The 26597-nt window shown below is 45.4% G+C and overlaps 1 protein-coding gene across 6 annotated transcripts in view; it reads left to right on the top strand.

Moving 5' to 3' along the window:
• LOC128512018 (spectrin beta chain, non-erythrocytic 1) overlaps positions 1 to 17734 on the top strand; it is a 61873-nt gene extending 44139 nt beyond the window's left edge. For 4 of the 6 annotated variants that reach the window (XM_053485111.1, XM_053485112.1, XM_053485114.1 and 1 more), the window contains exons 14-42: positions 61 to 455; positions 657 to 761; positions 2343 to 2501; positions 2592 to 2803; positions 2951 to 3088; positions 3163 to 3382; positions 3854 to 4207; positions 4345 to 4527; positions 4631 to 4827; positions 5061 to 5151; positions 5325 to 5471; positions 5582 to 5845; positions 6515 to 6739; positions 7768 to 7857; positions 7945 to 8259; positions 8340 to 8470; positions 8543 to 8747; positions 9060 to 9437; positions 9553 to 9797; positions 9927 to 10065; positions 10188 to 10272; positions 11488 to 11684; positions 11791 to 11909; positions 12001 to 12076; positions 12394 to 12483; positions 14157 to 14332; positions 14454 to 14627; positions 14805 to 14847; positions 15326 to 17734. In XM_053485111.1, coding sequence (XP_053341086.1) covers positions 61 to 455; positions 657 to 761; positions 2343 to 2501; positions 2592 to 2803; positions 2951 to 3088; positions 3163 to 3382; positions 3854 to 4207; positions 4345 to 4527; positions 4631 to 4827; positions 5061 to 5151; positions 5325 to 5471; positions 5582 to 5845; positions 6515 to 6739; positions 7768 to 7857; positions 7945 to 8259; positions 8340 to 8470; positions 8543 to 8747; positions 9060 to 9437; positions 9553 to 9797; positions 9927 to 10065; positions 10188 to 10272; positions 11488 to 11684; positions 11791 to 11909; positions 12001 to 12076; positions 12394 to 12483; positions 14157 to 14332; positions 14454 to 14627; positions 14805 to 14847; positions 15326 to 15532 — 5360 coding nt within the window. In that variant the 3' untranslated portion in view covers positions 15533 to 17734. The remainder of the gene's footprint in view (positions 1 to 60; positions 456 to 656; positions 762 to 2342; positions 2502 to 2591; positions 2804 to 2950; positions 3089 to 3162; positions 3383 to 3853; positions 4208 to 4344; positions 4528 to 4630; positions 4828 to 5060; positions 5152 to 5324; positions 5472 to 5581; positions 5846 to 6514; positions 6740 to 7767; positions 7858 to 7944; positions 8260 to 8339; positions 8471 to 8542; positions 8748 to 9059; positions 9438 to 9552; positions 9798 to 9926; positions 10066 to 10187; positions 10273 to 11487; positions 11685 to 11790; positions 11910 to 12000; positions 12077 to 12393; positions 12484 to 14156; positions 14333 to 14453; positions 14628 to 14804; positions 14848 to 15325) is intronic. The other 2 variants (XM_053485116.1, XM_053485117.1) reach the window with 1 other exon arrangement.
• Positions 17735 to 26597: the final 8863 nt, after the last annotated feature.

A 26597-nucleotide genomic window follows, 5' to 3' on the forward strand; every position in this document is an offset into this window, starting at 1 on the left:
TGTCTAGTTCCCGATAACCCTTCATTACTCATGGATTTACAACTTAACTTCTCTTCTCAGCCTATAAGCCGTGTGAGCCAGCGCTGGTGGAGGAGAAGGTGGCGCTCCTGGGCCACACGTACGAAGAATTGGGCCGGCTAGCGGCCGAGCGTCGGGCACAGCTGGAGGACTCACGGCGTCTCTGGCAGCTGCTGTGGGAGCTCGGTGAGGAGGCGGCATGGATGCGTGAACAGGAGCAGATCATGGCGACGGAGGAGTGCGGCAAAGACCTGTCCTCTGCCCTGCGCCTGCTCTCCAAGCACGAGGCATTCCGTGACGAGATGGCGGCTCGCTACGGCCCGCTCGGGAACAGCATCGCCACCGGGGAGCAGCTGGTGAAGGAGGGGCACTGCGAAGCGCCGAAGATCACAGAGAGGATCAAAGAGATTAAAGCTCAGTGGGAGCGACTGGAGGAGGTGAGGAAGAAAGGAGAGTGGAGGAGGACGTGTATAGGGATGGATGGAGAGAGATGCATGATGATGATGATGATGATGATGATGATTGAAGGATGAGTGGTTCGATGGATGAATGAATTCATAAATTAATCAATTCAGTCAGAGTCAGTCATAATGATCTTTCTATCCCCTCCCTCTCTTACTTCTCTCTGGTCCAACTAGGCATCTCGTTTGCGAGAGCAGCGCCTGAAGGAGTCTGTAGCTTTCCACCAGTTCCAGACTGATGCTAATGATATGGAAGCCTGGCTCCAGGAGGCTCTCAGACAGGTAACACACTCCCTTTGAGACATCTTGGAGTTTCCCAGTAAGATAACAGCCACTGTGTGATTTAACTGTAGTTACTGTAGGTATGTAAACTAAAAATGTTCCTAACAGTGTTGCAGTGACGTAACTAAATGTGAAGTGATGTAACAGTGATTGTGAGCAGTGCTACAGCGACAGAACTGTGAATATGGTGTTTCTAATGTAACAATGAGGTAACTGTAACGTTTATAACTGCGTAACACTGAGGTAACTGTAACGTTTATAACTGCGTAACACTGAGGTAACTGTAACGTTTATAACTGCGTAACACCGAGGTAACTAACGTTTATAACTGCGTAACACTGAGGTAACTGTAACGTTTATAACTGCGTAACACTGAGGTAACTAACATTTATAACTGCGTAACACTGAGGTAACTAACGTTTATAACTGCGTAACACTGAGGTAACTGTAACGTTTATAACTGCGTAACACTGAGGTAACTGTAACGTTTATAACTGCGTAACACTGAGGTAACTGTAACGTTTATAACTGCGTAACACTGAGGTAACTGTAACGTTTATAACTGCGTAACACTGAGGTAACTGTAACGTTTATAACTGCGTAACACTGAGGTAACTGTAACGTTTATAACTGCGTAACACCAGAGTAACTGTAACTGCGATGTAACAATATAACATCAAGGTAACTAACTGCGACTTTGTAACACCGTAACACTGAGGTAACTGTGCTGTGTGTAACAGCTTAGCACTGAGGTAACTGTGCTGTGTGTAACAGCTTAGCACTGAGGTAACTGTGCTGTGTGTAACAGCTTAGCACTGAGGTAACTGTGCTGTGTGTAACAGCTTAACACTGAGGTAACTGTGCTGTGTGTAACAGCTTAACACTGAGGTAACTGTGCTGTGTGTAACAGCTTAACACTGAGGTAACTGTGCTGTGTGTAACAGCTTAACACTGAGGTAACTGTGCTGTGTGTAACAGCTTAACACTGAGGTAACTGTGCTGTGTGTAACAGCTTAACACTGAGGTAACTGTGCTGTGTGTAACAGCTTAACACTGAGGTAACTGTGCTGTGTGTAACAGCTTAACACTGTGAGGAAAGGAATGTTTTTAGCAGCGTAACACTGAGGTAACTATAACTGCGCTATTTGAAACAATGACACTCCAAGGAACCGGTAACTGTGACGTTTGTAACAATGTAACACTGAGGTAACTGTGACGTTTATAACAATGTAACACTAAGTAACTAACTGCAACGTTTGTATCTGTAATCGCTATGTTTTTGTCACGTAGGTAACTGTAACTGCACTGTGTTACAGTGACAGAACTATAACTCTAATGTCTGTAACAGGATTACTGTGATCTGTTTGATGATTACATGAATGTAACTGCTATGTTTATGAAAGTATTAAAGGGGTGAAACTGTTACCTCAGTTTCACAAAGTAAAATTGACAGAACTTGTAGTAAGAACTGTAAGTTTACTGTAATTGCGATATTCATTATACTGATGTAGATCAAATTTTAGGATTAGCAATGTGATGTTACTATAACGGCATGCTAATCACCTGTGCGTGTCGTGGCAGGTGTCCAGTCAGGAGGTCGGCCATGACGAGTACTCTACACAGACCCTGGCACGGAAACAGAAGGAGGTGGAGAAGGAGATCCAGAGCCATCGATCTCTCATCGACTCGCTGCACGAGCAGGCCCAAAGCCTGCCTTCAGAATACGCGCAGTCTCCACAGGTACAGTACATGAGTGCTTACTCACCTCGGGCACCTGCACACTCTGGGCTTTTCCTCATAGCCCTCTGGTAAACCCTGTCTCTCTGTCAGGTGGAGGGTCGTCTCCCTGCTATAGAGCAGCGCTACGAGGAGCTGATGGCGCTGTCCTCGGCGCGGCGCGACGCCCTGGAGGGTGCCCTGGCACTGTACCGTATGTACAGCGAGGCTGACGCGTGCAAGCTGTGGATCGGAGAGAAGGAACAGTGGCTCCTTAACATGGACATCCCGTCTAAACTCGAGGATCTTGAGGTGGTCCAGCAGAGGTGAGTGAGCTAATGGGAAGGAGAGGCTGTTTAAGGGCTGGGAACAGAAAAAAAGAGTGATTAGCAGATCAAACTTTCCGACAAGCATGATGCCTACGTGTCGCAACGTGAAATATTTCAGTGGAATTGTTTGTTGATGTCTTGCAGATTCGAGACTCTGGAACCAGAGATGAATAATATCGGCTCTCGCGTCGCCGACGTGAATCAGGTCGCGGAACAGCTGCTCAAATCCGACAACTGCGACAAAGAGCAGATTCATCAGACTCAGGACCAACTCAATGACAGGTACATGTACACGAACACTCAATAACTGAACAAGCACGACCAAACAGGATGCTGACCTTTCGCTCGGCCTGTAGGTGGCGTGAGTTCCAGCAGCTGGCTGGTGACCGGAAGCAGGCGCTGGAATCCGCTCTGAACATCCAGAACTACCACCTGGAGTGTAACGAGCTCCAGAGCTGGATGAAGGAGAAGAACAAAGTGATCGAGTCCACTCAGGGGCTCGGCAACGACCTCGCCGGGGTCATGGCCTTGCAGCGCAAGCTCACGGGGATGGAGCGAGACCTGGAGGCCATACAGGTGCGTAGCCTCGAATGTGACCAATCAGAATTTGTGTGTATATTTCCATAACATACCGTATACACACACACTCGTTTGCATACGGAAGGAAGCTTATGCTAATACATAGTGGGTTAGAGGATCTGCAGTACAATGACGTACATGATCACACACGTAGAGGCCCTGAGTGAGCCAAGAGCCCTGGAGGCTATACACACACACACACACACACACACACACACGTGTATACACTTGCGGAGGCTCGGAAGCTTTGATGAGAGACCTGCAGGTAATAAACCTGCTGACACATACAGTAAATGCACACATACACACACACACACAAAACCGCACTATATCAACATTGAAATTAAATATGATTCTAAAGATGTATCTGAAAGTTGTCGTAGTATCGATAATGCAAAATTATTAGTTGTTGCCTTTAAACTTGTAATCTGATGCGCCAGTGTTCACATAAACACGCTGTAAACACAGGGTAAGCTTGGCGGGCAGCGCGCCGAGGCAGAGAAACTGGCGTCCGAGCACCCCGAGCAGGCGGAGGAGATCCGGGCGCGGCTGGCTGACATGGAGGAGGGGTGGGAGGAGCTGTGCGGCACCATGAAGAAGCGCGAGGAGAGCCTGGGCGAGGCGTCCAAGCTGCAGGGCTTCCTGCGGCACCTCGACGACTTCCAGGCCTGGCTGGCACGCACGCAGACGGCCGTGGCCTCCGAGGACACGCCCACCTCGCTCGCCGAAGCGGAAAAGTTCCAGTCTCAGCACGATGCCATCAAGAACGAGGTGGACAACTACCGTGACGACTACGAGAGGATCAAGGCCACCGGCGCAGAGGTGAGAAAGGCTAATTGTGTGTCGCGCGATATAAAGTAGACAGACGGACTAAAAAGGCCAAAACTAAGGCAGACGAGACAGATGGACGTCAGATTCACATATTGACGCTGTGTTTCCTTGTGTGTGTTTGCGCGTAGGTGACCCAAGGCCAGACGGACGCTCAGCACATGTTCCTGGCGCAACGGCTACAGGCTCTGGACACGGACTGGCAGGACCTGCGCAGGATGTGGGAGAGCAGACAGTGCCTGCTGGCCCAGGCCTTCGACTTCCAGACCTTCCTCAGAGATGCCAAGCAGGCAGAGAGCTTCCTCAACAACCAGGTTAGAGCCAAAGAGCGAGAGCAAGCCAGAAAGGTGATGAGCGTAGAGGGAATTGATAAAAGCGTGATCAGATATAATTCTACAACTTATCCCCTCTCTTCAGGAGTACGTCCTGTCGCACACCGAGATGCCGTCGAGCCTGGAGGGGGCGCTGGAGGCCATCAAGAAGCACGAGGACTTCATGACCACCATGGAGGCCAGCGAGGAGAAGATAAATGGGGTGGTCGAGTCCGGGCGGCGGCTCGTATCTGAAGGCAACGCCGAGAAGATCCAGGAGAAAGCCGACTCCATCGAGGAGAGGTGAGGAGGAAGGGGAAGAGATGAGAAGGGACATGTGTAGCGCTGGCGCCCTCTGGTGGATATTTATCAGACCAATATGTGAACGTCTCTAAAGCTCCGCTTTGTTTAGTAGTAAAGAAACGCCTACTAGTTATTCACTTATGAAAGCATCTTTCTATAAACCATTGAAATAATATTCACAAGAAAGTCTAATGTCGAATGATTTATTATTTTTATTTAATTGTGTTTTTCAGGCACCAGAAGAACAAACAGGCCGCTAACGAGCTGCTGGGGAAACTGAAGGATAACAGAGAGCTGCAGCGCTTCCTCCAGGATGGACAGGAGGTACACACACACACACACACAGTCTCACACACACACCATAAAACTGCCACTGTGGTTGTTGTTTTTTTCTCCATGCTGGATGTTGGTCCATCACCCAAGATTCCATTTGGACCCGTTTTGGTTAATTAGTAATAAATGAACAGTCACTGATTTCTCTCTGTCTTTCTCCATAGCTGAGTCTGTGGATTAGTGAGAAGATGCTGACGGCTCAGGACATGACGTACGACGAGGCCAGGAACCTGCACAGCAAGTGGCAGAAACACCAAGCCTTCATGGCTGAGCTGGCGTCCAACAAAGACTGGCTGGACAAAATCGATAAGGTGTGTGTGTGTGTGTGTGTTTATATATACATACTAATGCACATTAACCTAAAACTAAATGACCAAGTGTTTGAGCTAAATCTCTCTCTGTCTCTCTGAATTTCTCTCAGGAGGGTCAGGCTCTGGTGAAGGAGAAGCCCGAGCTGGAGGAGACGGTATCCGAGACACTGAGTGAGCTGCAGAAGCAGTGGGATTTGTTGGAGACGACCACGCAGACCAAAGCCCAGTGTCTGTTCGATGCCAACCGCGCCGAGCTCTTCACCCAGAGCTGCTCGGCCCTCGACACCTGGCTGCAGAACCTCTCCTCACAGCTGCAGAGCGACGACTTCGGCAAGGACCTGACCAGCGTCAACATCCTGCTCAAGAAACACCAGGTATGGAGGTGTGGGGGAAAAGAGCTGACCGACCTGATCGTGACCTGACTGGAAGCCGATGGAGCTTAGAGACGGTCTCTAGTTGGGATAAAGTCAATTCCCCTAAATATGAGTCAGTTGGCAATCCCCCCCCCAAAAAAAGAGTTGATTCTATGATTTAGAAAGCTTTAGAATGACCTGTAATTAACTCTTTTAAGGACTGACTCTAAAGGGTCAATTCACTGAGTCTGTTCAGGTAAATAACTTTGGAGTCAATTCCAGTCGATTCAATGATATTAGTCAATTAGAAAGCTTTTAGAGTCCGTCTAAACAAAAAGAGTCGATTCATTAAAAAACTTTGGAGTCGATCCCAGAAAGAGTCGATGCACTGATGCCAGACTTTTTTCCCCAGACGTTTAGATCGTCGGCCCACCAAAAAAGGTCACACCAAAAAAGGTCACACCAAAAATCTAGCGATGAGAAAGTGTGCAGGACGGATTTAATAAAAGCTGTTTGTAATATCAGGCAGGTTTTTAATTAAATGAAACTTAACTATAAAAAAAAAAAAAACAGTTTAATTTGTATCCTCTTATACTGTTTATTATATAATCACAGAACAGGTATAAACAGTAAAGACTTGATGGTACATGTGTGTTTCTGTGTGTGTGTGTGTGTGTGTGTGTGTGTCAGATGCTGGAGCACCAGATGGAGGTGCGTGAGAAGGAGGTGCAGTCCCTGCAGTCTCAGGCTCTGGCCCTGTCTCAGGAGGACGCCGGTGTCCCCGAGGTGGACGGCCAGCAGAGGAGAGTGATCGACACCTTCGGTCAGCTCCAGGATCCTCTAGAGCAGAGACGGAAACACCTGCTGGCGTCTAAAGAGGCTCATCAGTTCAACAGAGACCTGGAGGATGAGATAGTGAGACTTACACACTTCACACACACACACGCACACACACACACACTTCAAGTCCAGGTTTGTTTAAAAATACTCATCCCCTGCTCAACCTGAGACAGTTCTAGGCTCTGAAAGCTTCAGAGTCAATCCTGAAAATATTGAATTCACCAATTATTTTTTTACGTAAGACTCATTTCCAAAGTTTTGGAATTAATAAAAAAAAAAGTTTTTTCAAAATATTGGAGTCAGTATCATAAGGAGATTTGATTCGCCAATTTCAGGCTGTGAACTCAATGAGTCATTTCCAAAGCTTGGGAGTCGATTTTAAAATGGTTTGTCCACAGATTGCAGCCTTTGAAATTGATGATTCATTTCTAGATGTCTTTAAAAGCTAGAACCCATTTCCAAAGTCAATACAAAATGATTTGATTTACTGAATCAATGCCATGAAACCTCCAAAGCTTTGGAGACAATTCTAAGAAGATTTAAAAATACAGATTCAAGGCTATGAAACGCACGTCCTTTTCAACTCTCTTAATTTAATTGTACGATGATTCGATTCACAGAGTCCAGGCCTTTAAAACCAATTAATCATTTCAATGAGTAGTCAAAGATTCGATTAAAATTACAGCCTTTGAAAGCTAAGAGTCTTTTCAAACCCTTTGGAATTGATCCAAAATGATTCGATTCACAGAGTCGTGGCTGTGAAACTTACGATTCATTTCCAAAGCTTTGACATCAGTTCAAAATGATTCAATTTAACAATTTCAGGCTTTCAAACCTACGAGTCACTTCCAAAGTCGATTCTAAAAGGATTCAGCTCATTGATTACAGACTTTTAAATGTATGAGTCATTTCCAAATGTTTGGAGTCGATTCTTAACAAATTTGATTCATCAGTTCCAGACTTAAATGGTATTAAGTAATTAGTCACGTAAACTGATGAACTGTTTAACAACACTAACTGTCTTTATTTATAACAAATATGGAATAAAATGGTGTGCATGTGTGAAATCTAACACGTTTCATGTGGTTCCTCCTCTCCTGTAGTTGTGGGTGAAGGAGAGAATGCCTCTGGCTAAATCTATGGAACACGGCAAAGACCTGCCCAGCGTTCAGCTGCTCATCAAGAAGAACCAGGTAACCGAGACCACGCAAAGAAGTGTTGAGTATTTGAGGTTCTGATTTCCCTCTTTCTCACTCACGTTCCCTCGTGTTCCTTCTCAGACCCTGCAGAAGGAGATCCAGGGCCACCAGCCTCGCATCGACGACCTGCAGACGCACGGGCGCGACATGATCCCCGGCCGCGGGGAAGGGGTGAACGCGGAGCGCCAGACGGAGCTGGACGAGCGACAGGCGGTGCTGGACGAGCGTCTGAACGAGCTCGAGGAGCTGTGGTCGCGGCTCATCTCGGAGACGGAGAAGAGACACGCGCGGCTGGTGGAGGCCCATCGCGCTCAGCAGTTCTACACGGACGCGGCCGAAGCCGAGGCCTGGATGGGAGAACAGGAGCTGCACATGATGTCCGAAGAGAAGGCCAAGGTACAGAATGTGGGCTTATAATGATTAGGATAATTGGAGCGCTTTTATGTTTGTGTCGCTGATCGTAATTGTTTGTATAGGACGAGCAGAGCGCGTTGGTGATGGTGAAGAAGCACGAGAGTCTGGAGCAGGCGCTGGAGGATTACGCACAGACCATCCACCAGCTGGCCAACAGCAGCAGACTCATGGTGGAGGGTGAACATCCTGAGAGGTGAGGAGCATCTCTCTAAAACAGCTGTGTGAAAAAACAAAGATACTTATTGTGTGTGTGTGTGTGTGTCAGTGAGCGGATCACGCTGAGGCAGGCTCAGGTGGACAAGCTGTACGCCGGACTGAAGGACCTGGCCGAGGAGAGGCGGGGGAAACTGCAGGAGCGTCTGCGTCTCACCCAGCTGAAGCGAGAGGTGGACGATCTGGAGCAGTGGATTGCCGAGAGGGAGGTGGTCGCCGGGTCGCACGAGCTCGGGCAGGACTACGAGCACGTCACTGTGAGTCTCCCAAAACTCTACATTTTTTTCCTCCTGATTTAGATCCCTTCATACAAGCCTTGTAAATGTACTGATGCAGTATGTGCATGCTGCTTGCATAACCGCCCCCTCTCATTAAAGTTGGTGCATCTTGCACTTCGGATCGATTAATGGTCCAAAAAAACGCGATATCAGTTACTGGAAAAAAGGGCAACGAGGAATTCTCTCCTGACATTACCGTGTATTAAATTCCAGCAGAGATCCGTTTCTGTCTGTAAATAGCTCCACTCTCTCTCTCTCTCTCTCTCTCTCTCTCTCTCTCTCCCGTCTCAGATGCTGCGGGATCGTTTCCGGGAGTTTGCGCGCGACACCAGCGCGATCGGACAGGAGCGCGTGGACGCGGTGAACGCCCAGGCGGACGCTCTGATCGAATCGGGACACCCGGAGAACGCCAGCGTGGCCGAGTGGAAGGACGGCCTGAACGAGGCGTGGGCCGACCTCCTGGAGCTCATGGACACGCGCACGCAGATGCTGGCTGCCTCGTATGAGCTGCAGCGCTTCCAGCAGGACGCCCGCGAGGCGCTGGCACGCGTCCGGAACAAGAGGGAGGCGCTGAACTCGGCCGAGTTGGGCCGCGACCTCAACACCGTGCAGCACCTCCACAGGCAGCACACGGCCTACGAGCACGACGTGCACGCGCTTAGTGGACAGGTCAGACAGGGCGCGACTGTGTGTGTGTCTGTGTGTGTGTGTGTGTGTTAATAAACATGTAGTGGTTTTTTTTCCAACTTTTTCTTATTTTAACATTCATGTCGTTTCACCGTAGGTGACCCAGGTGCAGGATGACGCCGCACGTCTGCAGAAAGCCTACGCAGGAGAGAAGGCGGACGACATCCATCGGCACGAGCGCGCCGTCACCGAGGCGTGGGAGGAGCTTCTGGCTGCCACTCAAGCCAGACGGCTGCTGCTATTGGACACAGTGGAGAAGTTCCGCTTCTTTAACGTGGTCCGAGATCTGATGCTGTGGATGGACGGCATTAACTTACAGATCCAGTCTCACGACAGCCCCAGGTGTGTGTGTGTGTGTGCGCGCGCGTGTGTGAGCATCAGTTTTTCAGTTTTATTATTGAATGTTTAATATGCAAAAACAGACATATTACGGATTATGTACTAAATGTGATTACCGTGTGTGTGTGTTAGGGATGTGTCGTCGGCCGGACTCGTCATTGCACACCACCAGGACATTAAAGCAGAGATTGAGGCTCGATCCGGCAGCTTCACCGCCTGCACCGACATGGGACAAGCCCTCATCAACAACAACCACTACGCATCAGACGAGGTACACCTTATTAAACACACACTCTTACACACACACTCTGCTCAACACCTTTTTATAAACGTTTACACACACACACACACACACACATACACACACTTACACTTTATCTAATTGTGCTGCAGATCCGGGAGAAACTTAAGCAGCTTCAGGAGAAGAGAGACGAAATCAACCATAAGTGGCAGGACAAAATGGACCACCTGCAGATCGGTGAGTGACTCGTTGACTCATACAGTCGACTCGGGAGTGGGTGAGTCAGAGGGGGTGAGTCACATGTGAGTCAGAGGGGGGTGAGTCAGAGGGGGGTAGTCACAGGTGAGTCAGAGGGGGGTGAGTCAAAGGGGGAGGGAGTCAGCGACTCAGTAAACGGGGGAGGGAGTCAGCGACTCAGTAAACGAGGGAGGGAGTCAGCGACTCAGTAAACGAGGGAGGGAGTCAGCGACTCAGTAAACGAGAAGGGAAGTCAGCGACTCAGTAAACGAGGGAGGGGAGTCAGCGACTCGGTAAACGAGGGAGGGGAGTCAGCGACTCGGTAAACGAGGAAGAGAGTCGGCGACTCGGTAAACGAGGAAGAGAGTCGGCGACTCGGTAAACGAGGAAGAGAGTCGGCGACTCGGTAAACGAGGAAGAGAGTCGGCGACTCGGTAAACGAGGAAGAGAGTCGGCGACTCGGTAAACGAGGAAGAGAGTCGGCGACTCGGTAAACGAGGAAGAGAGTCGGCGACTCGGTAAACGAGGAAGAGAGTCGGCGACTCGGTAAACGAGGAAGAGAGTCGGCGACTCGGTAAACGAGGAAGAGAGTCGGCGACTCGGTAAACGAGGAAGAGAGTCGGCGACTCGGTAAACGAGGAAGAGAGTCGACGACTCGGTAAACGAGGAAGAGAGTCGGCGACTCGGTAAACGAGGAAGAGAGTCGGCGACTCGGTAAACGAGGAAGAGAGTCGGCGACTCGGTAAACGAGGAAGAGAGTCGGCGACTCGGTAAACGAGGAAGAGAGTCGGCGACTCGGTAAACGAGGAAGAGAGTCGGCGACTCGGTAAACGAGGAAGAGAGTCGGCGACTCGGTAAACGAGGAAGAGAGTCGGCGACTCGGTAAACGAGGAAGAGAGTCGGCGACTCGGTAAACGAGGAAGAGAGTCGGCGACTCGGTAAACGAGGAAGAGAGTCGGCGACTCGGTAAACGAGGGAGTCAATGGTTAAGTCAGTCGGAGAATCATTGACTCAATAATTTAGTGAGTCAACTGTTGAGTGAGAGACCATACTTGATTGAGTTCAAACGGTGATTCATTAAATTAACAAGTGAGTGAATTAATCAGAGAGTGAATGAGTGAGTCACTACTATACTGTTAGATTTCTAACTCTTTTTCATTATCTGTGTGTGTTTGTGTGTCTGTGTGTGTGTGTGTGTGTGTGCGCACATGTCAGTCCTGGAGGTGCTGCAGTTCAGCAGGGACGCCTGTACGGCCGAGTCGTGGTTGGCGGGTCAGGAGCCTTTGGTGTGCACAGGCAAGCTCGGCTCCGACGTGGACGAGGTGGAGAGTCTCATCAAACGGCACGAAGCCCTCGAGAAGCTCACCGCAGGCTGGGAGGAGCGTTTCACTCTGCTCGAGAAGCTCACCACGGTACATATATACACACACACACACACACACACACACACACACACACACACACACACAGTCCTTTACAGCTTGTCCTTTTATTCATTGTCCATGGTCTTCGTCACAGCTCGAGGAACAGGAGATTCAGAGAAGAAAGGAAGAAGAAGAGAGAGCGCGGAGACCTCCGACCCCTCCCCCCGCCGAGGAGGTGGTGCAGTCCGAGGTCGAGTACGAGTCCGGAGCAAGGTTAGTACAGATCTTAACTAGTTAATGGAAAAGTCCGGGAGTTAAGAGAGTGTGTGTGTGATTTTAACTCTCTGTGTCTCTCTGTCTCCAGGACGAGTTTGGACCAGACCACACTCAACCAGTCAGTGTCTGTTAATGGAGTCCACAGTGACCAGGACACGTCACAGGTTGGTCTTTACACACCTTCATCACACTACACACTCCTGTTCCACTCAAGCATCACTCTGTGTGTGTGTGTGTGTGTGTGTGTTTTATTCTTAAGTTGTCCTGTTGATGTTTACATTCTAACCGATTGATCTTACTCTAATGTGTGTATATACATATATATGTGTGTGTGTGTGTGTGTGTAAAGTGATCATGACCTGTTTAGACCAAATTACATCTTTCTCCCTCTTGCTGTTTCTCTCGCTTTCTCACACACACACACACACACACACACACACACACACACTAACTGTTACTGTCACACTTTTCTCACCTGCAGTCGTTATCTGTATCCGAACTCCCGAACACGGAACCTAACCCTCTCACAAAACCGGTCTCTGTGCCCAAACCCTCGAAGGCACAGCAGCGTGTGAGTACTAACCCCGCCCCAAACCCCCCACCCTTAACCCCACCCTTAACCCCACCCCCTCACAGAGTGCCGCGCGCTCGCGCCCAGCTTCAGCCCCTCGCTCGCCCCATCGCTTCTAATCCTCATCGCTTCCTGCCTGCTCCGAGCGAGAGCTAGCAACCCGGTGGGCGCAGTTCCCCACTCGGCCTGCTAGAGGGCGCCGCTCTGAGCCTCACTGTGCTCTGCAGTGCTTTTCCATGTCTTGTGCAGTTTGTTCGGTTTAGTGTCAGTCTGTGAAGGAAGAATATTTGATAAAAACTTTTTTTTTCTTTTAATCAATTCTTTGATTCCGTTGCCATGACGACGGGATTTTCGATTGAGTCGTTCAATAAAGGCTGAACTGAACCTCGCAGTGCGATGAGAGTTTCCTCTTTATGTTGGTCAGAGCGCTGAGTTTGTGGGTGCTTGGTGGAGCATTGTGTGTGTGTGTGTGTTAGTGTGTGCTCACTGTTTGTGTGTTTGTTCCATGTTTGCTCCCACATGACTTTGCTGTCTGAGTTTGTTTATATAGACAGGTCTTCGTTTTGTGTGTGTTAAAGTTTTAGAGCACAAGAACAAGCATTTAACACTTTTTCCCATCATCTTGCTTAAAATATCAATTAAAAAGAGAAAATTAGAAACTAAAAATGTGCACAAATGTGTCCAAAAGCAGCCATGACACCTTTGTTTTGATTTATCTATTTAGTAGTGTAAGTTAAAAAGTTAAGGGTAATCAGTGATATTATTATTATTATTATTATTATTATTATTTGAGGTTGAAGGCCACGTAAATGTCTGTGTGTCTCTCTGTACAGCAGAACTCTCTGTCTAACTTATTAACACAAAGAAATCCCATTCTGTAAGGTTGAGTATCTTACGCCTTGTTTACACTAAGTTGTCCTTCTTTGGTGCTCAGACAAATACACTCCCTGTTCGGTAATCGGAGAGTGAATCACAGATGAGAAATGGAAAAAGTAGATAAAAGGATAAAGATGAAGTTTTGTCTTAAAACCACTCCAGCGTGTTAAAATTCACTTATACCACTTCAGCGCTGTTATTTCAGCCAAAGTGAAAATATGAACTAATCCCAGTAAAAATATTCACTTTATCTTTTCTAATTAATATCTATTGGTGCAGGTGTTTGTTTACATTGAGACAGGAGCGCATTAGTAGATTATTTTACAGTAGATGATTAAATCCCACACATAACTGTTCATAACATCACTTTTACTCCACATTTAGATTCACTGATGGTGCAGATTAAACTTCAGGTAAAGGTCTAAGGACTGCAGGAGATTTATTATATTTTTGACCGACGGTTTTGTGTTGAGTTCTGATCAATGTACAGACAAAACCTTTTATTTATTTATCTAGATTAAAACTAAATCTGTGCACAGTGACACACGGCTCCCTCTAGTGTCCAAAAGCAGTCCTGACTCACTTTTTTTTTCAACGTTTAAAGTGGTGAAAGAATTAAATCTATGACTCCTAAATTTATGTCCAGACTTATTTATTGGGGATCGTTGCTAACGTTCGTGCAGCGTCGTGTTGTCCGTTGCTAATCACCGCTTGAGTCCATTACCCCGCTCATTCGCTTGGTTATATTACCTCAATGACAATCTCATACGTGTGTGTGTGTGTGTGTGTGTGTGCAGGGCTCAGAGGGTGAGTCAGTAAACGGCCCCGGCCAGGACAGCGGGTTGGACACAGCGTCGCGTCACGAGCCAACGGGCACGCTGCCCGCCCGAGTGGACGCTACCACTGAGGCCATGGAGGGGATGCTGTGCAGGAAACAGGAAATGGAGATCCAGGGCAAGAAAGCAGCTAACAGGTACACACGCGCGCACGCACACACACACTCCATCACATGCATACAAACTATTAAATACCTCAACGAGCCACAAGGTGGCAGTATTGACCTTATCACATTAACCTCACGTCTCTGTGTGCAGATCGTGGCAGAACGTGTACTGCGTGCTCAGGAAGGGAAGTCTGGGCTTCTACAAGGACAATAAGAGCGCGGCTAACGGCATCCCCTACCACGGAGAAGTTCCCATTAGCCTCGGCGAGGCCACCTGTGAAGTCGCCCACGACTACAAGAAGAGGAAAAACGTCTTCAAGCTGAAGTGAGACGCGCACGTGGGATATGTGGGGTTTTTGTCGCGTTGCTGTCTGCCGTGTCGAGTCAACCTTAAACCGTTACCATGGCGACCATTAGTTTATCTCTGATAACCCGCCGAATACAGAATATCTGACGCTCTCTCTCTATCTCTCTCTCTCTCTCTTACCCTGTTTTCCCTCAGGCTGGGAGATGGAAAGGAGTTCCTGTTCCAGGCCAAGGACGAGGTGAGTGCGTCCCAAAACACAGAGCGCGGCCGTCCTGGCCCGCTCAGTTACACGTCCACAGTGTCTCAATATGTAATGTAAAAAAACAAACAAAAAAAGAATATATATATATACATACGGTTTACGTTTTCATACTGGACGGTTTTTATCTATTTATTTGTCATTTGTGCTTTAAAATGTAGTTTACTAGAATTTCTCTCTCGCTTTCGTCTTTTTTGTCTCTTTCTTCATGTCTGTCCCTCTTTCTCTCTCTCCGACTGTCTCCATTTGCTTTTTTCTCTCTGTCTGAATGTCTCTTTTTTTGTCCCTCTGCCTGTCTCTATTTTCTTTTTCTTTTTTTTTATATCTTTCTTTTTTTCTTCCTCTCTTCGCCTCTGGTTGGTTGTCTGTCTCTTTGTTTCTTTCTCTCTCTCGCGCTGTGTATTTTTGTCTTTTTGTCATTCTCTATGTAAATGTCTCCGTCTCTCTCTGTCTCCAGGCTGAGATGAGCTCCTGGATTCGGGCGATCCTCTCCTCCATGCAGGCGAGCAACACTGACGACTTCTCCCCGGCTCCGCCCCTGACCCGGGCCATGACGATGCCCCCGATGTCCCCCAGCGAGGGCGAGGGCGTGACCATGCGCAACAAAGATGGCAAGGAGAAAGACCGCGAGAAACGCTTCAGCTTCTTCGGCAAGAAGAAGTAACGAGAATGGAGGGGCGAAAAAAAACAAAACAAACCTGAACTGTCCGAGACGAGGGTGCGACGGCGCCCTCTACTGTCACATAGCTGTACACCTTTTCCTTTCTCTCTCTCTCTCTCTCTCTCTCTCTCTCTGTGTCTTTAGCCGTCTCACTCACTGCCACTCCCCCTGTCTCATGGAGGACGACGGGTGGGGCTGTCCGTTCTCACCCACCCTAAACCCCGCCCCCACCCCATCAGATATCGGACGCCTCGGTTTTAGCGCTCCGTCCCGGAGCCGCCTCCTCCCGTAGACGCGACGCTTCCGGAGTTTTCCTCATTCATGGTCTTACGTCCATTTGATCTGACGTCGAGACGGACCAGAATTCCTCCTGCTCTCGATTCGATGTTCACGTTGTTTCACAGTCAAGCTGATTGTTCTTATTATTTACCTGTTTGACGCTGCGACTCGTCATGAGCGAGTAAATATTACAGAAAACAAAGAATGGGGTGTAAAAAAAAGGTAAAAGTGGAACGCAAAAAACACGTACAGTTTTTTCTGTTGTTGTTTTTTTCCATTAACATTGATTTTTTTCTCCAATAAAATAGTTCAATTTTAGATTAGTGTTTTTTTTTTTTTTTTTTTGAAAGAGTGCAGGGGATCATAATTAAAAAATAAAATACTACAAAGTCTTAAACGTTTCTTTTCCTGAGGTGTTTTACTGCGCAATAAACTTCGCCTTTATTCCTCTTGCTCGGATCTCACACTAAGACACAGAAGGATCGTGGGAAGGGAATGTTTTTTTTGTTTTTTCTTTTTTACTTACTTACACTCTCTCCTTTTCTGATTCTGTTCTTGATTTATATATTTGTGTGATTTTTTTTTTTTTTTTTTTTTTTTCGGGCATTCCGATATTTGTGAAATCAAACACTGGACGAAAACCTAAACTACTGTACCATATTATTATTATTATCATAATTTTTTTTTTTCTCTTTCCCCTTTTAATGTGGACCAAATTTCCATTTCTTACCTCGGTCAGGACCGATCAATCACAAATCGACGCTTTAAACGTGGGAGCAGAAGATGAGGGGGCGTGGCTTATAGTCGACCCGATTTAATTGTTTGATTCGATTTGTTTGCATTTCTACACAGGAGAGAGCATGACGTGTGTGTGTGTGTGTGTGTGTGTGTGTGTGTAGCATGGACACAGTATTTTTGTAGACGGAGCCGGTACGGACGTCGGCCGCTAGCGATTCTTGCCTTGACGTGTTTGTGACGTGAGATCTAACAAGTGGCCGTAAAAATAATAAAATGTAAAAATAAATAAATAAGAAAGAAAAATAAAGGAAAAAAAAAAAACTTTTATTTTACGGACGTACAATGAAGCCCCTTCCTCCCGAGGGGAGCGGAGTATCAAAGCGAGAACACAAAACTCTCGGCGGCACTTTGGAGCGCCGCGCAGGAAAACAAGAACTTTCTTCTTTTTTTTTATCATCATTATTATTATTTGAGGCGTTTTTGCGTTCAGGTTCACACTAGAGCGAGTAATCAACCACCACCACTAGTGTATATACAGATATATATATTAAAAAAATAATAATAAAGAGGCATGTGCTGATAATTACTTATGCAACATATACTGTATATGGTAACGTTCAGCGTATCCGCGATACCGCTATCGGCGCCGCCGCTAACAAACCCTTTTTTTCCTGCACAATTTTTACACGAGCTGAACCTGGGACCGGGATTTCAAAATACAATCGAAAAAACACAAAAGCGAGGCAGATCCAGTGATCCCAGACGTCAAGTATATCAGCACATGCCAAAAGCACACACACTGATCTGAGTCTCGCGTTACGCTTCCCGGTCGTCGCTTCCACCGCTAGCTGAAAAGACGCGCTTTCACGTACAGACTCGCCACCTGAATGCATCGCTCCGCCCACTCACTCCGCCAATGCCAACGTACATTTTTAACATTCTCACATTTTCACGTTTTTTTTTTTTTTTTTTTTTTTTCCCTAGCCGTTACAGCCCCGGTTATTTAGTACGACATCCAAAGTTAGCGAGGTAACGAAGGTCAGCTTCAAACGGCAAGAAAAAAAAGTAACAAATAAAAACTCACGTTGGTTAAAACGTTTGTCAGGATCGTCACTTTGTGCCAACGTGTACTTGTTACAAAAACGTGTGTGTTTGTGTCGTCGTCACTGTGTGCACGAGATCGTTAAAGAGAGAAGAAATAAAAAGCAACAAATAAGTTAACGAGTTATAATTTTATAATTAGTTATCATCTTTGGTTTATTTGCGTGAGCCTAATAAATGAGAGAAAAGTTTGTGTTGTTTTTTTTTTTCATTTCTGGCTGTTTTCTTTTCTTCTCCACATCAACATGTCATTCCTGAATTATTTCTCTGTCTTCAAATGGAATTGAGTTGTTAATACGGTTGTTATTATTATTATTATAATGATGATTATTATAATTAATATTAGGACTGCAGCTCCTGTATTACTGCTGTTCCTGCTGTCGAGTTTGAGGTTCTCTCTCTCTCGTGTGTAAGACCGAGCGTTGCCACATGAGGGCCGCGAGAGTTTGCCGTGCAGCATTTTTCATTCAAGATCCTGGGGGGGGCAAAGGGTTCGGGAGGAGGGGGAGGGGGGGCAAAGAAAGATTTGTTTGTTGACTTGTGTATCTACATCTAATAATATTAGGAATAATAAAACATCGTTTAAAAAAAATAATTTTGGCTTTGGCTTATGAATGTTGAACAAAAAAGATGCATCATAAATGTTTATGTTTTTTAAAAGAACGAGCACTAGACACACACACACACATCGTCACTGACGCAAAAATCTAAACTGCTGCTTTAAATCAAACTTGGAATTTCGGATGTTTGGGGTCGGACAGGGTTAGACGAGGCGCACCAGAGCTGCAGAGCGTGCGAGCTTCAGGAATCTTCATAAGGTTTTCCTTCCACAAACAAAAACCCCAGAGCAAACGCCTCCCAGAGACCGAAGCACCTTTAGGTCATGACCTCTGACCCAGTGTGTGAGCGTCCCTCAGAGGAATTTAAATTGTCCAGTTTTAAAGATTGTGTGTGTGAGATGACCTCCAATAACAGAACAGAACAAGAATTTTTTTCCCCCCTATATTAAAATCTCTGCTGCAGTACATCGCTCGTGTAAAATCCACCAGGAGGAGGAGGAGGAGGAAGATGGGGAACATCTCAGAGGAAAGGATACACATGCATCAAAGAAACATCACGTCCTCATCCTTATCTGACCTACATGTGCAAAGGAGCAACGTGCAAAATACTGATGTTAAATGAAAAGAAACTGGAAAACCACTGGAAATCTCACTCGTCCAAACAAGGAAGAACCATTCGTACTCTACACTTATCCCTACTCTGAAGTTTTCTGAGCGCTCCACAGATATCCGCAATTCCGTGACGTCATTTCAACATCAAGAACCATCGTGTTCCTCATCTGACCTGCATGTGCCAAGGAGCAAGGTGTCACGTGACGAGGATGAGCCAGCTCAACGGCACACAGGACTATGATTAATGATGGTGATGATTAGTGATTAATTGCTGATTAAAGATCAAGGATGTTGATGATCAATCACTTGTCACTGTTCAAAGATCTACTAACTGTTGAAGTTTGTTTTGCATAATATTTCTCTGTTGTTGACAAATCTGGTAACTTGTATACCACAAGAGAGTGCACTCTCAATTCACGTGGAGTTTAATAGTAGATTTATATTGGAGTTTGTTCCTTCTCTAACACTCCTGTCATCTTCGACCTCCACTGGCTCAGACACGGGTTCCAGGCGCAACATCTGCAAGCTGTCGAAACAGGACGTCTCTAGACTGCTTCTGAGTTGGAGCTGGGGTAAACAGTTACATCAATGTAAATAAAATGAGTTTTCTGTACCATTCCATTGTCATTTTTGAAGTTTATGGTGTAGTATTTTATGAGGGCCTCAGGAAGGTCGGCTCCTCCCATGTGCTTCCTGTGCACCTTATCAGCTTCTGGGATTGGAACGCATAAGGTCTCTTATTTAAAATTGCCCTCCATTGGGGATAAAAGGCCCGATTGGTTGAAACATTTCAATAATCTCAATTCAATAATTAACAGGTTTGGCCAAATACTTCTGTATATATAATATACGTCACAATAAATATGTTTAAAACAAGAAATTTCAACAGTTAACCAAAACCGAGGATCTTGCCCACGGTCTGTCTTATCTTGTTTAGTTTCAGTCTCTCCTTATCAAAAGACCTCTCAGCACTGTTAATGGAGATATGGTGTTGAAACAAGTAATACTTAAAGTCCTGGATTTTCCATGGCTTAAAAAAAATCAGTTCTGGAAAATTCCCCACGACACTAAATGTCCTGCCTTTTTTTTTTTTTTTTTTTTTTAATAAAGACATACTTTATGTCTCTATGCTCAAGCTATGTAGAAATGATTACTACTGACAATACATGCAAAACTGATCCACTGAAGCATCCTACCAGCCTACTGGGAGAAACACCAGAAGAAAGTTTGGGAGACATGCAGTAGGCTACATGCTGCATACGAGGGGCGCTCATGAAAATCCGTATTATCGTATGAAAAAACAAAACATATTTCCCAGAAATGCGTACGTTCATGAACATTTCCTCTTGTTTATAAAAAAACCTTTGGTATGGTTCCTCACGATGGCGCTAGAGTGTCAAACCCCCAAATTTGTGCACCAGGTTGAAATAATTGAAATGTGCCCTCTTCATGCCAACACATCATCCCATTCAGCTCAGAAAACAATGAAACTTGTTGGCAACTTGGGGTACGAAATTCTGCCTTAATACCCCCCCCCCCCTTTTTTTTTACTCCCCCGAGCTCACACCCAGTGACGACTTCCTCCTCCATCACTTGAAGAAACCACTTTGTGGCGGGAGTTTGATGATGACGAGGTGATTATTGAGGAGGAACTTTTCCTTAAGAGCCAAAGAGAAGGCTTCTTCAAAGACTGTCTCCACCAGCTCATCCATCTTTTGGAGAAGTGTGTCCAAAGGTAGAAGAGATGTAGAGAAGGACTAATCTTATAACTATCAATCGTTTTCATTACATTATTAGCAACAATAACAATTGTATGACCACCTCTCGTACACTTGGCCAAAAATGTGGTGAAGCTGTAGGGAGGAACTGCTCTGAAATACTGTCTGTGCGGGAAGTGAAAAGCTCGGTGTCTGGGGTTCCAAGGAGATTTTCATACAAGTTGCGCGGTCCACCAAAAACACAATGAGTTAATTAAACGAAAAGCTCAAAAACTATAGGTCCACTGAGAATAAATGAAAACCTGTGACGCAGAATCTCTGATAAATGCTCGTATTTTAGTGTAAAAAAAGTTATTTTTTAAAAGGTTAACCCAAGTAAAAAACAACTCCATGAAGACCAAAATTCAACAATATATTTATTTCCACTCATGAAGCTTTAAATTGGCGTAAAATAAGATGAAAAACTGATGTGTCCTCTGAAACTCGGGCGGCACATGAAGGGGTCGAGTCCGACATTTCAATCTTGAGCGTCGGTGCGATACTAACGGGGATGTTCTGCCAACTGTTCGATTCCTTTATTGAGTTATAAAGTCAGCTATTAAGGACAAACTCCAAGGCTGTAATGTTATCAGATTAGCTCTTTTTACGGCTGTCTTGTGTCCCTGTCATTGTTTCCAGTCTTTCTTTCCGGCATGTAATTCCAGGTTAATGCAGTTAGATGTAGCGATAAACGTTCTTGTTTTTGTTTTCTCCATGGATAAACAAATCCCGCAGTAACAAGTCTCTACGGGGCTCGGGGCTTGCTTGTAGCTCTTTCAATAATTTTACTGCGAGACACATCTGATAAACAGTGAGGGTTGTGAAATGAACTTTCGCGTTGCACACGTCCTCATCTGACCGGTTCAGGTTGCACAACTTCCTTGGAAAAGAGTGCAACTCAAGAATATGTCTCTCTCCTAAATAATGAACAAACACCCGATAACTTTAGATAAAACGCAGGAGGAGGGGAATTTAACGCATCCCAATTTACATTTTATAACTTTAAACACTTTTTTAACTTTATTCCACCCGTCAACATCAGCGAGTTAAAGGTCGAGTCAGTGAGTCGAATACGAGACAATAGATATTTTGTCATATTTTGAAACAAACAAGATGGCGCAGACAATCAGCCAATCAACAGCGCTGCTCCTCGCCGGTGTTTTGATATGAATATTGCTCCACCATCCCAGATTGTAGTGACGCTGCCTCGGCGGTTCACGTCCAAGAGATATTGGGTGGAGCTCCTCAAGGAGGCCTGAAGGGCGGGGTGTAATATTTGCATGGCTGTTGATTTCAAATATCAACAAACTTTGAACACATGAATGTAAAGTCACATGGGGGGAAAAAAAAACCCTGAAACGTTACTGATGTATTGGTTTGATTTTGCAACCATAAGCAGTCAGTTTGGTCCTGAGTGCAATTAACTGAACACATAATCCCAAGAAAGTGAAGCATGGATAGCATTCCTCGCATTGTTTTGTGCATGTGGTGGTGTGTAGGTTCCTGCTTGGGGGTCAAACTCCTGCTGGGTTTGATTTTTTGGAAATTCTGTCTTTTTAGGTCTCCACGTCCACATGCTAGTTTGGGAAAGACCACAGACTTTCAGTCATCAAAAGGGAAAACTGTCTAGTCGATATTATAGATTAAGCAAGTTGACTAATTGCAGGGAAATACTTTGCCGTCATTCTGGGAACTTTCCCATGCCTCTATCTCCTACATCACTCTTTGTTCGATGTCATATGTCCATGCAATAACCCCCCCCGCGCATTCCTTGTATGGTAATACTTCCTACAGTCCGTGTCCAGGTGGATATTCATGTGACTACCTGTGTTTTGCTGTAACCCATTTACCTTACCGGAAAATACTAATGTGCTTCCTGTCTTCTGAGGATGTGTCTCCAGGTCTCCATAGGACTAAGTCTCTTTATTCCCCCAGATTTCACCAGGACGTGTTCTTTGATGTAACAACTGTCCATGACGGCAGGCATTTGGCCAGACAGTCTGTTTTTTTTCCCTCCTGACAATAAGCAGAAAGTGCATTCAGACACTTTACATGCATGCATATAGTACGTGTCCATGTCTCCTTTTTTGGCAAGCATGTCGGGACATATAGGGGTGTAGCGAACACATCAAGCAATTCTTCTTCTGTTAATTCATTTTAACCTTAACATATAGATTACAACATAGCTTAACACCAAACAATGCTACTTTGGGTATCGATGCTGCCATGTTTTCTTTTCCCACATAGAAACTTTGAGTTGAGTTGAGTTTGTGTTTTTCCTATATAAATCTATATAAATAATAATCCTTTTCTTTTTCGCTTACCTGCTGTATTTTCTGACAAATGTAATAGTATTTGTTGTCAAAATGTTAACAAAAGATCAATTTACTGCTTCGCCACACCATCATATTGATGATGAACAAATAAAAATAAGTAAAAACCCCAAGACATTTTTTGCGCTGTCTCGGTCTTCATACACATCTCTACATACGATATTTTTGCAAAAGTACTCGCTCACCTGCATATGAACTTGAGTAACATCCCATTTTTACTCCATAGGGTTTAATATGAAGTTGGCCCCGCCCTTTGACAGACCTCAAGACATGGAGGAACTTGACTGGCTTCACCTCAATAGAACACCTTTGGGATGAATTAGAGCGGTATTCCCAAAACACACACCCAAACCTTGTGGAAAGCCTTCCCAAAAGAGTTGATACTGTTAAAGCTGCAAAACCCTCTGGATTAAGAATTGGATGTTACTCAAGTTTATAGGCATGTGAAGGCAGGCGAGCAAATACTTTTGGCATTTAACTTGGAACCTCTGTAGTCTGTAGTAGGGACAGTGGAGGCCAAGGGTGAGCATGGTATTTATTTTCATTTGTACAACCGTGGTTGGACCTCCAGTCAACTTTCACACAGTACAGGCAATTAGGGACACCAGTGAGTCTAATCTGTATGTCTTTGGACTGTGGGAGGAAACTGGAGAACCTTGAGGAAACCCACCAAGTTTTTAAACTAAGGGAAACAGGAAGAACATGTAAACTTCACGCACACAGACTCTGAGGCGGGAATCGAACCCAAACCCTGAAGGTGCGTGGCGACATTTACATTTAGGCATTTGGCAGACACTCTTATCATCTCATTACACATCTGAGCAGTTGAGGGTTAAGGGCCTTGCTCAAGGGCCCAACAGTGGCAACTTGGTGGTTGTGGGGTTTGAACCTGGGATCTTCCGAACCGTAGTCCAATGCCTTAACCACTGAGCTACCCCTGGCGACCGTGCTAACCACTATGACTCGTGTCGCCAATTTCTTTATATAGCATTATTTTATTAGGGCTAGCGTGTTCTGATTAGCTAAAGAAACCTTTTCCCCTTAGCTGTGTTTCCCTTAGTTTAAAAACCATGCTAAAAAAGCAACTGGTAATAATGCTGTTTCTTACGTTTGTTTTCTTCACAGGTGTTTTATTCTTAGATTAGAAATAAAAACGGTGTGTGTCAGCGCTTACGGTTTTAGACACAGGTTTAGCCCAAGCGCGGTGTGTGCAAGGTGGGTAAGGAGCAACGGTGGGTAGTAACGAGTTACATTTACTCTGTTACATTTACTTAAGTACCATTTTGAAAGAAATGTACTTCTATGATTAGTTTTACTGCACCATACTTTTTACTTTTACTTGAGTAGATTTGTGAAGAAGAAACGCCACTCTCACTCCGCTATATTCGGCTACGCTCGACTCGTTACTTTTCTAACCATGTATTCTACACATGCAGCAGGTGGATCTACCGCATGATTGTTTCACCGATCAAACACAACAGCAATAATCACATGACTCCATTTGACCAATCAGCAGGAATAACTATAACCACATGTGGTCAGGAGGCATTGTGGGAAAAAATCTTCCAAATCTTCCTGGGCATTATATACGAAGCATGTTTTACCTACAAAAGAACAGCGGCATACTGCTGTGTCTTCTCCATCTGCCAAAACAGGAGCAAGTCTGCGCATTATGGTTCCTGAAACCTGCTGCCGGGGGGTTTAAGACTTTCGGTTTAAGCACGAAATTACGTTCTCTGTGAAGGTGTGGAGCTCGGCTTCAGTTCCCCTGAAGGTTTTAGAATGGAATTTAAAACGCAATTCTCCCGTCGTGGCAGAACGGCCCAGACATGCTCAGCGTCTTGGGTGGAAGTTGTGTTCTGCTGAACGAATCGAGGCCAACAAATAGAGCCTACGTTTTCCTGCTTAGCTTTAAACGAACGTGATTAAAAGCTAATTATCAAGCAAATTGTAGGCCATGCCACCTAGGTGAAGTCTGAAGTCATCGTCCTAACACTTCTACCCCTGTACACTGGAATGATTTATAACCGTGCTATCCACTGATCTCCTTTAAGTCATCTTCAGCGAGTGTTATTCTCACCACACTCGCCTCAGGCTTGTGCATTAAAGGCTTTCTATTCAGGTTTCTGTAAAGCAACCGACATTGTGGCTTATAGCATGCAGGTCACACAATCATAAACCAGTCGCTATATGTTCCTGGTAATTATTAGCCCTTAAAGGTTAAGTGTACAATATATGGATGAGAAAAAAACAACTAAAGCTGCAAATCTGAAAAAAACATTAAACATGTCCAAGCTCATCCACTACATTTGTGCTAAAGGTGAAGAAAGGAATTAGGATTGCGTTTCCCAGAACTTCAATAATGTTGCATGATGCCTTCAGGCTACAGCTTAAAACATGACGCGTCCTCTATACCACACAGCGATGGATACTTGATTCTTGGAAAAGGGGCCTGGAGGAAGAGTTGCATCTGTGTTTAACTGAACCGCGATGATCTCACTCTGATCGTGATCTCATGAAAAAAAACAAAAAACACAAGGGGTCTTTTGCTGCCCAAACATGAGTCTGCTTTTCTGTCAGCAACGTAGCTTTGCACAAAAACACACCACACACACATGGTTAACTATTGTTTATCAGTGGGGTGTAATGTGATTTGGGTCTCTTTAAGTTTCAGTCATTAACCCCAGAATTTCAGGGAATTCATTCACATTGAGCTACTGGAGAAAAATAATGCATTCGCATTACAGTCCTTGTTTACACGATCAATCGTTAGCGCCATCTGCCTCAAAGCGTCCTTCCTAACATAAATAACCTGACTCGAAACACTTGGTGAAAACGTAAACGTTTTTGCGTGATCGTTTCCACACACGCAAACATGCCTGGTCGCGAGTTCTGGTTCTGGTCCCGATCCTTTCCATCACATCTGGAGCGGATTTGGACGAGGCAGCGAGACAACATTACAATAGCTGGCCTCCATCTTGATCGATTGCACACACACACACACACACACACACACACACACAATAAAAAGTTTTGCATTTCCCATTTTCCTGCCCCTAAGCCGAGCTCACGTGGTCTCCCTCATCCCTCTGGTCATCGAACCTTCTGCTCATGACTGTAAAGTCTTATTGAAGATTGATTTGCGCAACTTTTGACCGATGACTGGAGGTCGCTTCAGACCTCACATGTTTGACCAGCTCTGTGTGTGTCATCAGCGCATCCCACACACTCACACACACCCTTTTCCTGAACCCGCGTAGCAGGACCAATGAAGTCATCTCATTTTCCACAGCAGTGATCTGCCTAACACGTGCCTAAAGCAAGCCAGATCCTCGCAGAGTAACGATCCTTCCTTGCCTTCCTGCCTTCCTTCTTAAACCACATGTCACTCGATGGCACCGAGCTGGAAGGGAAACCGAAATTCCATTCGCGATAAAAATTTATGCAAAGCAGTTTATTAGCATGTTAACATGTTTAACAGGTTTTGTTTTGTTTTGTTTTTCTCTTTTCTTTTGGACATTTTGTGCATGTCCACCAAGATTCCACAAATTCCTAAAAGGAAAAAAGCACTTCTGACAAGTACTTCAAAGTTCCTTGACAGGTTCCTGGTTTGTTTTCCATCACAATGCATGAACCGTACGATTTATCTAAAATAGATCTGTTTTAAATTGAATTCCTGGGTAGTTTA

Source organism: Clarias gariepinus, chromosome 24 (genome assembly GCF_024256425.1).
Source record: "Clarias gariepinus isolate MV-2021 ecotype Netherlands chromosome 24, CGAR_prim_01v2, whole genome shotgun sequence".
NCBI classification, from domain to species: Eukaryota; Metazoa; Chordata; class Actinopteri; order Siluriformes; family Clariidae; genus Clarias; species Clarias gariepinus.